At 42.2% G+C, this 13,497-nt stretch overlaps 1 protein-coding gene across 1 annotated transcript in view; it reads left to right on the top strand.

Moving 5' to 3' along the window:
• TESC (tescalcin) overlaps positions 1 to 13,497 on the top strand; it is a 73,669-nt gene that overhangs the window by 50,657 nt on the left and 9,515 nt on the right. The window contains exons 5-6 of the mRNA XM_056536883.1: positions 3,259 to 3,320; positions 3,417 to 3,524. Coding sequence (XP_056392858.1) covers positions 3,259 to 3,320; positions 3,417 to 3,524 — 170 coding nt within the window. The remainder of the gene's footprint in view (positions 1 to 3,258; positions 3,321 to 3,416; positions 3,525 to 13,497) is intronic.

The following is a 13,497-nucleotide window of genomic DNA, read 5'->3' as shown; positions in this document are numbered from 1 at the left end:
CATTATACACACATCATGAGACGTTATATATCCTGAGTTTCATGCAAATGATATATATTTATGATTATTATACATTTTAGAATTTGTCTCTATGCAAAATACATGTATCTCAGGGGTTAATGTTAACCCCTTGTTTCATGAGTAGTGATGCACCCGTGTTATACATTGTTCTAATTGGGTGCTCTCAGCTGATATTTATCAGCTGGTAAGATGTACTTTATTTTAACATTGTGTGTAACACTGGCAGTAGGCTTTTGACAAAGTGGGACACCATGAAACGCTTCTCCCCCTTTCTAGAAGAAAATAAAGTTTGTGATTTCATTCCACCTGTCCAGCTCTGGATTTTTCCTTTGCTTGTATCCAGCCTAAGATGTGGTCCAGTCGGCAGGCGTTATATTGGAGAATGAGGAGCTGAGTGGTTGTTCTGGAAAAGTTTAAGGATAACTTAACTTGTAATCTCTTCATGTAACTCTCAATGATGGACAGTTCTCTCCAGCACACTTAGCTGTCAATCATTGAGTAGGATGGACCATATTACTACTTGGCTCAAAATGATCAGAGACTTACATGAATAAATGACTAGTTATCCTGGAACTTTTCCCAGAATATATATGAATCTGCTCTGCTCCTCCTGTTCTATAACATGATGTCTGCAGATTAGACTGCGTTTTCAATGTGACATGTTGCCTTTTAGATGGGACAGTGGAAGAAATTTCTGAAAGCAATCTGACTGCTACATGTGAATATACTCTATCATTACTAATTTCTAACATGACATAAGCATAGGATGAAAGACTAATATAAATACAGGCATATGTTAAAGACTATATGCAAAGGTCAATAAAGTCTTAAATAACAGATGAAGACAAGAAAAAAAGACAAAATGTAAGGTCACATAGTTTATGAGGTTGAAAAGAGTCCATTAAGTCAAACCTATATCCCTATTGTGCCCCTACTGTGTTGATCCAGAGGAAGGCAAATAAAAAAAAAAAAAAAAAAAAAACCTATGAGGCTGATGCCAATTGCCCCATACTAGGGGGGAAATTCCTTTCTGACTCCAAACACGTCATCAGAATAAATCTTTGGATCAATGTTCTGTCCCTATAAATCTAGTATCCACAACCTGTAATGTTATTACTCTCCAGACACACATCCAGGCCCCTTTTGAACTCTTTTATTAAGTTCACCATGACCACTTTCTCTGGCAGAGAGTTCCACAGTCTCACTGCTCTTACAGTAAAGAACTCTTTTCTTTGCTTGTGTAGAAACCTTTTTTTCCTCTAGATCTAGAGGATGCCCCCTTGTTATAGATACAGTCCTGGGTATAAATAGACCATTGGAGAGATCTCTGTACTGCCCCCTGATATATTTATACATAGTTATTAGGTCTCCCCTATGCTGTCTTTTTTTCTAAACTAAATAACCCTAATTCTGTTAATCTTTCTGGTACTGTAGTCCTCCCATTCCCATTATTATTCCGGTTGCCTGACTTTGAGCCCTTTCCAGCTCCCCTATGACTTTGTTATACACTGGGCATCTATGCCCCTTTTGATTCACCCCATGAATGTATTTGCCTTGGCAGCAGCTGCTTGACATTTTTTGCTACAGTTAATACATAATCCCAGTCTGGAGTTTCCTCCCCATGTGTATAACCTTACATTTATCAGTGTTGAACCTCATCTGCCACTTCTCAGTCCAAACCTCCACCTATCCAGATCCATTTGAAACAGTGCACTGTCCTCTGTTGTGTTATCTGCTATACACAGTGCACTGTCCTCTGTTGTGTTAACCGCTTCACACAGTTTAGTACAATCTGCAAAGATTGACACATTGCAAGCATTGCAATGTATCTATTCAGCATGAATGAGGTTATAATTAGACCTCTTGTAATAATACAGGGTAATCATTATGGACCAGATTTACCAAACTGTGTGAGAGAAAAAGTAGAATGATTTTACCACAGCAACCAATCACAGATCAGCTTTCACTTTACCAGAGCTCATTAGCTGAGCTGTGATTGGTTGCTGTGGGAAAATCACTAAATTTTTTCTCTCACACAGTTTGATATATCTGGGCCTATGTGTTTTGCTAGTGTGATGTCATTGCCATCCCTGCCAGAACAATAGAAGGTTTAGTTTTATGCAACTTAAAGAAGATCATCAAGTTTAGCCTGTTTTAATGCAGTACTGATCTATAGTAAGTGATTGTTGAGCATCATACTACTAGCACTGACCTATGCTTCTGACCTGCCTGTTTTAGTATAAAATTGTGGCCCTGAATTCTAGAGCATTTTTCTTGTACTATATATTTTTACCCCAAGAAATGTGTGAATAAATTTACAGGTGGGTGTCAAGAATGTGATGTGTGTCAGTTCGCACAGCTCATAGTTATTAAGAAAGATGTTCCAGCATTATTATTTCATAGGGAAGATCGATGAGTATGATAGGGTGTCACTTTTACAGGAAACAAGCAGACATTTTTTCTAATCTCATAAAATCTCTGATGTTTTTTTTTCTCAATTAACAAAATGCAAAGTAAATGTATAGTTGATGTAACTGCCCTCGGCCTCCAAACCACATATCACTTATAGCGGTAGGGAACAGTGATGCTCACCCCAACCACTATTTCTACCTACTTTGACAATTTGCCCTAAACAGCTGACCCAACTGCCCCCCCCCCCCCCCCCCATGCTGGATTAAGTGCAGGGACGTGAGGATAATCAGAAAGGCTGGGTCAGTGCCAAATGGGCAGACTATGTACAAAATCAGTAGATAAGGGGTTCAACAAAAAACAACCCAAAGAGTCAAAACCTAGAGGGAAGTGTAGTGAACTATTTGACAGGGCAGAGTCAGGACAAGCCAGGTCAAAAAGGAGTGGGCATCGAGTGCAAATCAGATGGATAGAGGAAGGTCAAGGAACAAGCAAGCAATCAGGATCCATAGAGAGCTGAGTAGTATACAACATGCTGGTGATGGCTAAGTAAGACCAATCATGGTCATGGCAGCAGTGCAACTGCTGGTTTAAATATCATCCTTCTTTTCTATGGCCGGATGAGAACTGCTTACAGTAAATCAGTTGACAAGTCTCACCGAAACTTTAGCACTAGGATTCATGTATGTTTTACCTACTTTTAGACTAATCATCTTTGAGGTAGGAATCAGAATATGGTTCCCTGGTAATGACATTTTCAGAGGTGGTAATGGTAATTAGGTTGGAATCACTACTTACATTGTAAATTGTGGACTTTTTATCTTTCAGTCCTGTTCCACATGTATGACACAGACAATGACAGCAAGATAACCCTGGATGAATACAGAAGTGTATGTACGCTATTTTATAAAACATAGTTCTACTGACATTGCATTTTTCATATTTCTTGTTGGTTAAAAAACAACCTTCTCTTCCAACCTATGCAGGTGGTAGAAGAGTTGCTGTCAGGGAATCTGCATATTGAGAAGGAGACGGCAAGGTCTATAGCTGATGGAGCTATGATGGAAGCAGCCAGCATGTGTGTGGGGCAAATGGTAATGTACTTGTTGACTATAGCCATGTGCAACTATATATCAAGGAAAATTACCTCTCCTATACTTGTATTGTTATGCTCTCCTTGCATTCTCTATATAACACTATCAGGGTAATTTATCATTTTGTGCACTAGCACAGAGTGGCAAATGAGTGCAACCCCATCTACGTGTAAAATATTGTGCAAATTCCCACTTTGCACACAAAAATTTGCGAAAAACAAAGCATGTGTAAATCTTTTGAGCAATCTTGCTAGTGCAGAGAAATATTATTCCCCCCTGTGTTTGAATCAGAAAACATAAGGTTAATTTCCAACTTTTTGATGTTGTAAAAATGAACTCACCTTTTTCAATGATCAAGTCACGAGCATTATACAAGAACACAGTACTATAATCCCCTCCTCTGTATGATCAATTTTTGTTGTTTCTGAAGGCTCATCTTCTTCCTACTTGAAGCTGCAATAGGAGTTGTGCACCATTAGAGCTGCTCTCTTTCAGAAAGGGGACCACTTCTGTCTATAGGTTGTTCCTAGTATTGCAGCTCATCTCTGTTGAAGTAAATAAGGTTGAGCTGCAATACCACATGCAGCCATTAGACAGGAGTGGCGCTGTTTCTGGAATAACAGTCATGTTTTTTTAATCCCGTACATCTCCACTTAATGATTCAATCTACCATGATATTATAATGAAAATATGACATTTGCCAGCTGCAAGATCTGTGGTTAGTGTATATGAGTGATACCATGCTTTCTGTGACTGGCTGAAAACTTATAGGTCTTTGAGGCCACTTTTTATGGTTACTGTGCACTAAGTCAATTGCCCAATTTAAGCTCCAGACTTGTCTCTCCTAGATCAACATTTTCCTCAACTGGTCAAGGTGCTCCTAAATACAGGGTATCCCTAAAGTCTGGACACATAGCCAGAATACATATTTTCAAAACATTTTTAAAATGTTCAGCAACATTTAATTTTATTTATACCATATTCAATGTGATTTCCACTATTTATGTAAAGTTCCATGCATTTTGCAAGTTTCACATGTACCTGTCCTGATGCAGTGACTCCACATTTCCATCAATTTGAGCACATGCCTTCATCCTATGTTAAAGCCACTCAGGGAATTCTGTATTTGGCCTGTCAGTCTGGGACAGTAACTGGTCTCTTGACCAATCTGATGTGTATATTTATGCTGTTAGACTTCTTTCGGCATGAATTGAGTAAAAGGTGTGTCCTTATCCTATGAAAGTGAACATGCATGTATGGCGGTGACTTCTACCATCTAAAACAATGTACAACCAGCAACTACTGTACATTAGGTTTTTGCACTCCCTTCTGATCTCTGTTAATACCACTATTTATCCCCAACTTTGAATGTCCATTCAATTGTATCCCCTTTGGAGATCCTGTCATTTCAGGGAACTGATAATCAGAGGTTCCTTTAAGTTAAAGAGGTATTCTGAGATTTTTTTTCATTTGACTGAGCTACAGGGGCTGTAAATATAGTATGTTCTCCCAATTCTTATGTGATCTCTACCACAATGTTCATTTTTTGCAGCATACAAAATGGGTGTTATCTTAGGCTTTTCCCAGGTTGAAGTGCAACCTGAGACATTACATCAATAGTCAGGTGTTGAAAGGGAGCGTGACTGTGCTTCAATGGGTGAGAAAGAGATCTGCTGGATGAAAGAGAGATCATTCTCTACAGGGCTGCAAGGAATTGTAGTTTCAAGCACAGCATGCATGTAAGAGAGCATAGCTGTGCTGCAATGGGTTGGGTAACTGATGTGTGGGAGGGAGAAAAGTGACCTCACACTTACAAACACAGCCATTTAGCCCAAAGACAAGCACAGATCTTTCCTAAGCATGTCCATTACTGTCTGGCAGGTAAGTTCCAAAATCACATAAGTGTTCAGACCCTTTACTAAGTACAGTTGAAGCACCTTTGGCAGCGATTATGGCCCCCAGTCTTCTTTGGTATGATGACACAAGGTTTGCACACCTGGATTTGGGGGTTTTCTGCGTTTCTTCTCTGCAGATCCTGCAAAGCTCTGTCAGGTTGGATCTGAATCATCAGTGGAAGACATTTCCAGGTCTCTTCAGAGATGTTCGACTAGGTTCAAGTCAGGGATTTGTCTCAAGGACATTGACATAGTTGTCCCTAAACCACACCTGTGTTGTCTTGGCAGCATGCTTGGGGTCATTGGGGGAGATGTTTCAAAACCTATGTAGATGAAAAGTGTTGCAGTTGCACATAGCAACCAGATTGCTTCTCTTATTTTTCTGAGGCCTTTTTAACAATGAAAGAAGCAATCTGATTGGTTGCTATGGGCAACTGGTCAACATTTCCTCTGCACAAGCTTTGATAAATCTCCTCAATTGTCTTTTTAGAAGGCAAACCTTTAGCCCAGTCTGAGATCCAGAGCACTCTGGATCTAATTTTCATTAAGAATATTGTTCCATTCTGCTTTTCATGACCAGTCTCCCTGTCCCACACTCTGAAAAACTCCCCCACTGCATGATGCTGCCACAACAATGCTTCACTGTAGGGATGGTATTGGGCAGGTGATCAGCAGAGCACTGGTTTATACTGCATCCCTCTTCATGACGGCACCAAAAATGGAGGTTGCTCCTCCCATCACTGTTGGGACAGGAAATAGAGAGGGTTAAAAGGGCCCCTCCCCAAACACATCCCAGTGTTTTTCCTGTCCCTACAGAGGGGGTCAGTGTCATCAGACCCAGGTCCAGACCTTCCATACCTTGCTGGGATCTCAATGTTGTTCTATCAGGGTTAACCAAAAGCCCCTTTGAGTCTGTCTCTGCCACTGAAATTACATTTATTTCATAGAAAGCGGCCTTTTTAGTTGCCATCACTACAGCCCACAGAATAGGGGAAATGCAAGCCCTTTATATTAGAGAAGCCTTTTTCAAGGTTACAGAGGAGAAAATAATTCTCAGACAAGTCCAGATTTTTTTCCCCAAGGTGTCTTTTTTTCATAGACGTCAAGAGATTTTTTTACCTTCTGTTTGTCAGAACCCCAAAAATCAGAAAGAACACGTTTTTGATTTTCTCGATGTTAGGAGGATTATTCTCAGATACCAAGAAGCTACGGCTGAGTGGTGGTCAGAAGAGAATCTTTTTGTTCAGTATGGGGCTAAGAATAGAGGTAAGAAGGCCTCTAAAGGTACAGTTGGCAGATGGATCAAATCTGCTATTTTAAAAGCTTATAAAGCACACTCTACAAAAGCGATTTCCTTGTCATGGGCCGAAAAAGCAGATGCATCTCCGGATCGGGTCTGCAGGGCGGCTATGTGGTCAAGTCTTCACACATTCATCCATCATTACAGGTTGGATGTATTGGCCAATAAAGACTGCTCTTTTGGGCACAAGGTCCTACAGGCCGTGGTCCCTCCCTAGAGCTACTTATCTGGCTCCATTTTTCGTGCCTTCATGAAGAGGGATGCAGTGGAAAAAGGGAATTATTTCCTACCGTTAATTCAGTTTCCACTAATCCTTCATGACGGCACCACTGTAACGCCCACCCTATATTGTTGGTGTTGGGTTCGCTATATCTCACATCCTGGTAGTAATTTGAAAAGCACTGGGGTGTGTTTGGGGAGGGGCCCTTTTAACCCTCTCTATTTCCTGTGCCAACAATGATGGGAGGAACAACCTCCATTTCTGGTGCCGTCATGAAGGATTAGTGGAAACAGAATTAACGGTAGGAAATCATTCCTTTCTTCCTTCAGACATGACCCTTAGAACATGTTCAGTCTTGGTTTCATCAGACCAGAGAATCTTGTTTCTCATGGTCTGAGAGTCCTTTAGTTGCTTTTTTTTTTTTTTGCAAACTCCAGGCAGGCTTTCATGTTTCTTTTACAAAAGCAACTCTACTATAAAGCCCATATTTGGTGGTGTGCTGCATTAATGGTTTACCTTCTTGAAGATTATCCCAACTTCACGCAGGATCTTTGGCGCTAAGCCAGAGTAACCATTGGTTTCTTGGTCAACTCTCTTACCAAAGCCTTGATTTTTCCAATCTTTTTCTATTTAAGCATTATGAAGGCCACTGTTCTTGGAAATCTTCAGTGCAGCAGAAATTGTTGTACCCTATTCCAGATCTGTTCTTCCACATAATCATGTCTCTGAGTTCTACAGGCAGTTCTTTCCTTCTTATGGCTTGGTGTAAGCTCTGATATTCATGGTCAGGTGTGACACCTTATATAGACTGTGTCTTTCCAAATCCTCTCCAAACTGAATTTACCACAGGTGACTCCAATCAAGATGTAAAAAAATCAAAGATGAACAATAGAAATGGGGGTCTCCCGGAGCTAAATTTCAAGTGTTTTAGTAAAAGGTCTAAATACTTATGTCCATTCCAAAATTTAAGTTTTTCTATTTTAATAAATAAGCAAGCAATTTAAAAATTCTGTACTTGCTTAGTCATTATGGGTTATTGAGTGAAGAATGATGAGGGAAAACGTGATACTTTTTATTTTAGAACAGGGCCGCAAGGGACCTTTTAAAGGTGTACTCCGGCGCTAAACATCTTATCCCCTGTAAAAAGGATAGGGGATAAGATGTTAGATCGCAGGGATCCCGCCGCTTGGGACCCCACGATCTCTCCTGCAGCACCCCCGTTTTTCAGCTGCACGGAGCGAGGATTGCTCTGTGGCTGATGACGGGCAGTGCAGGGGACGGAGTATTGTGATGTCACGGCTCCACCCACTTGTGACGTCATGCCCCTATAAAAACATCTTATCCCCTATCCTTTTGATAGGGGATAAGATGTTTAGCGCCGAAGTACACCTTTAAGAAAGTTGTCCACAATGTATACCTGTGTAATGATCGCACCTGACCAGGCTTTGTATGTTGCGCTCTGGTCAGTTAAGAGTTACAGGCTCGGGCCAAGCAGCACCTGAGATGGCATATTTGATTTCTCCACAGCCTTCTGGCTCTTGCTCTTGATTTGCTTGAATTTTAGCTTTTTTCTGGTTTAGTCCTGTTAATTTCAGTTCTGTCTTGTTAGTTTGATTTTACCATGGATTTTTAGTTCTGACACGTTTATGTAGTCTTTAGCCTTGTCCTGTGTCTTCTGATCTGTCTGTACTACTGTCTGTTTAGTCTTGTCTGTTAATTGAACCTGTATTCTGACTTGTTTGTGTTTTCTACTGCACCATTGTATAGGTCCTAATCCATTGCTTTTTGTTTTGCCTAAATCTGGGTGTGTCTTTATGTGTGATCCTGTACCAGTGAATCTTGATCTGTCCTGACTTTACTCACCTTCATTCCTGGTAACCTATTTGTTAATACTCTCCCTCCTGCTGTATTACCTTTGTCCTGAAGCTGTTAGTCACTACCCTATACACAGGGCCGTTTGAAGGAATTAGGGGGCCCCAATCAAAATGGACATTCACACACGTCACGCTCTAGGGCCAGTGTCAGGACGTAGTAACGCGGGCCCTTGAATGCTGGGAGCGTTACGTGAGCGAACGTCTATACGGGGCCCCCACATTAGGTGCAGCACAGTTCCCCCACGTTAGGTGCGGCACAGTCCCCCCCCCCCCCCACGTTAGGTGCGGCACAGTTCCCCTCACATTAGGTGCGGCACAGTTCCCCCCATGTTAGGTGCGGCACAGTTCACCCCACGTTAGGTGCGGCAGGGTTCCCCCCACATTAGGTGCAACAGAGTTCCCCCCCACATTAGGTGCAGCAGAGTTCTCCCCACATTAGGCTAGCAGTGTTCCCCCACATTAGGTGCAGTATAGTTTCCCCCACATTAGGCAGTATAGTTCCCCCACATTAGGTGCAGTATAGTTCCCCCACATTAGGTGCAGTATAGTTCCCTACATTAGGTGCAGTATAGTTCCCCAGATTAGGTGCAGTACAGTTCCCCCACATTAGGCTGTAGTTCCCCCACATTAGGTGCAATATAGTTCTCCACATTAGGTGCAGTATAGTTCCCCCACATTAGGTGCAGTATAGTTCCCCCACATTAGGTGCAGTATAGTTCTCCCCACATTAGGTGCAGTATAGTTCTCCCCACATTAGGTGCAGTATAGTTCTCCCCACATTAGGTGCAGTACAGTTCCCCCACTACAGTTCCCCCTACTTCAGTGTTCTGACCACTGCTCTTTTTGTCCGGCCACCATAGCAGTAGGTCCTGGGACTGGAGGAGTGGTGGTCGGAGCACTGAAGCTGATGTGCCACTGGTCACTTACCATGCTGGCCAGCGCTTGTCCTGTTCGCTGCTCTGCTCCTCCGCGTTGCTTTCCAATGGGTGCACGCACGGGATGGGGCAAGCCCCGTTCCCCCCCCCCTGTGGATCTGCCACTGCATGCATTATATACACACTGTATACATTACATACTGTACATGCATCACACACACACTGTACACATTACATACTGTACATGCATCATACACACACACACTGTACACATTACATACTGTACATGCATCATACACACACACTGTACACATTACATACTGTACATGCATCACACACACTGTACACATTACATACTGTACATGCATCATACACACACACACTGTTCACATTACATACTGTACATGCATCATACACACACATACTGTACATGCATCACACACACACATACTGTACACATTACATACTGTACATGCATCATACACACCCACACACACTGTACACATTACATACTGTACATGCATCATACACACACACTGTACACATTACATACTGTACATGCATCATACACACACACACTGTACACATTACATACTGTACATGCATCATACACACACACACTGTACACATTACATACTGTACATGCATCATACACACACACACTGTACACATTACATACTGTACATGCATCATACACACACACACTGTACACATTACATACTGTACATGCATCATACACACACACACTGTACACATTACATACTGTACATGCATCATACACACACACACACACTGTACACATTACATACTGTACATGCATCATACACACACACACACACACACACTGTACACATTACATACTGTACATGCATCATACACACACACACTGTACACATTACAGACTGTACATGCATCATACACACACTGTACACATTAGACTGTACATGCATCATACACACACACACACACTGTACACATTACATACTGTACATGCATCATACACACACTGTACACATTACATACTGTACATGCATCATACACACACACACACTGTACACATTACATACTGTACATGCATCATACACAGACACACACTGTACACATTACATACTGTACATGCATCATACACACACACTGTACACATTACATACTGTACATGCATCACACACACACTGTACACATTACATACTGTACATGCATCACACACACTGTACACATTACATACTGTACATGCTTCATACACACACACACACACTGTACACATTACATACTGTACATGCTTCATACACACACATACTGCACACATTACATACTGTACATGCTTCATACACACACAGAATAGATCAGTGTTTCCCAACCAGGATGGCTACAGAGGTTGCAAAACTACAACTCCCAGCATGCCCAGACAGCCTTTGGCTGTCTGGGCATGCTGGGAGTTGTAGATTTGCAACAACTGGAGGCACCCTGGTTGGGAAACACTGGTATAGATACATACATGCACTTTACATATAGTCATCCACAGTAGTAACACACACACAGGCACAGTACATAGACATACATATATGTATATATATCCACACACACGCTTATGCACAAATACATGCAGGACACCTACTATAGTCAGGTCCCATGTTGTACAGCCTCTGCGGTCTCCTTTCCTCACAGCTCTGTGCTTCTCTCCTCCCCCCTCCCCCTCCTCCTGCTCAGACAGCTGAAGGCTGAGAGAAGAGTCTGGGGCTAAGGGAAGATACCAAGTGCAGCAGGGGTGGGGGGGGCGTGATTGTGCTTAGGTGAGAAGAACTCCAAAGCTGCAAATTAGTTTATTTTTAAAACATGTCAGACATTCGGGGGCCCTCTTGTTTGGGTGCCTGGGGCCCGGAGCACAAACTCCAAGAGCAGGATTGTTAATCGCTACAGGACGGGCAAGCACTGGCTGTGCTCGGGGGCCCCCAGCCAGCTCAGGGCCCCAAGCAATTGCTTGGTTTGCCTGTCCTGTAGCGACAGGCCTGCCTATACACCTGCTTTTTCTGTTATCTTCTTTATAACCTGTTTGTTAACACTTTGCATACCTGCCGTTATATACAATTCTGGTTCCCTTATTGTTTGTTTTTACTTGTTTACCCTTCATATCCTGACCTCTGTACCTTTCTGTTTATTATTTTGACTTGTGTCGCTTCTGCACCAATAATGCAGGGACCGTCATCCAGTCGTGGATCTCCTGGCTAGGGTGGATATGTGGATATGCAAGTAGGCAGGGAAAGGGGTTCTGGGTGAGCTCAGGGCTTCACTATACCCTGCTCAATGTGACATCTGCTAGTAAGTAAATCTGATGATCTTGAAATAGAGTTTGAAGCAATAGCATACATCTCATTGGAGGGCCTAAATCCACTTTCCTTACCCTGTGCAGACTCTGTGTCAACCTACAGATGCACTATTCAGCTGCTGGTATGTCAGCAGTTCTCTCATTTGATGTTGCCTAGATTGTTGACTGTTTATGCTCTGTCATGTATGGAATGGTGTTTTTTGGCTTATGTCTGCCTCCTTAATATGCTTCCAGATGAAAGGTTACAGGCCAATGGTGGGCTGTAAGCCAGATCTAATTTGGGTAGAGACTAGGTAAGGTTGCCTCCTTTCTCCCCTGTTTTTTCTTAATACTATAAAACCTCTGAACTCTTTAATTAGAACGTTGCCTGACATTGTTGGTTTTCCATTTGGGAAGAACAAGTTTTATTATATGCTGAATGCATGCTGTTATATAAAGCAGGCCTTGAATGTTCCATTGTACCAATAATGTCCTTCATTATTGATTTTGGGGTTTAGTCTGGAAGCTAAATATTATTCTTTCTAACAGTGTTAGATGGCTTAGGCTATTAGAAGATTGCCAAGACCCAAAGAGAGTAGGGGAGGGGGGGTCAGCCTGTCAGTGTTCAAACCATATGTCGCACACATAAAAATGCATCAAAATTTTCTGCATGGGTGTCTTTCTAGAAGGAAGCCTCTTCTAAAATGAAGAACAAGAAAGCCTGCAAACAGTTTTCTGAAGACAAGCAGACCAAATGCATGGATTACTTAAGCCAAGTTCAGACCAAGATAAACTTATTTGGTTCAGTTTGTATCAAGTGTGTCTTGCCTACAGTCAAGCATGGTGGTGGGAGTGTCATAGTCTGGGGCTGCATGAGTGCTGCTGGCACTGGGGAGCTACAGTTCATTGAGGGAACATGAATGCCAACATGTACTGTGACATACTGAAGAAGAGCATGATCCCCTCTCTTCAGAGACTGGGCTGCAGGGCAGTATTTTAATATGATAACCCCAAAGACACCTCTAAGATGACCAATGCCTTGCTAAAGAAGCTGAGGGTAAAATTCATAGGCTGGCCAAGCATGTCTCCTGACCTAAACCCTATTGAGCATCTGTGGAACATTCTCAAATGTAAGGTGGGAAGCGGAAGGTCTCTAACATCCACCAGACTCCAGTGGAAACCCATGGAGCTCTGGTAAACTTTATGCCCAAAAGGCTGGAAAATAATGGAGGCCACACAGAATATTGACACATTGAGCCCAATTTTGACATTTCCACTTAGGGCTGTTTAGGGGTTTACTCATTTTTATTGCTGAGGTTTAGACATTAATGGCTGTGTTGAGTTATTTTTGAGGGGACACAACATAACTTCTTCAGTGTTGTCAAATGAAAAGATAATAAAATATTTACAATACGTGAGATACTGTGTGTGTGTGTGTGTGTATATGTATGTGTGTACAGGGCTGCCATCAGGGGGGTACAACCTGTATTGGGCCCAGAGCTCCAGG

This window comes from Hyla sarda, chromosome 1 (genome assembly GCF_029499605.1).
Source record: "Hyla sarda isolate aHylSar1 chromosome 1, aHylSar1.hap1, whole genome shotgun sequence".
Classification (NCBI taxonomy): Eukaryota; Metazoa; Chordata; class Amphibia; order Anura; family Hylidae; genus Hyla; species Hyla sarda.
Note: the sequence above shows the minus strand (reverse complement) of the source record. Positions and strands in the feature narration are given on the sequence as shown.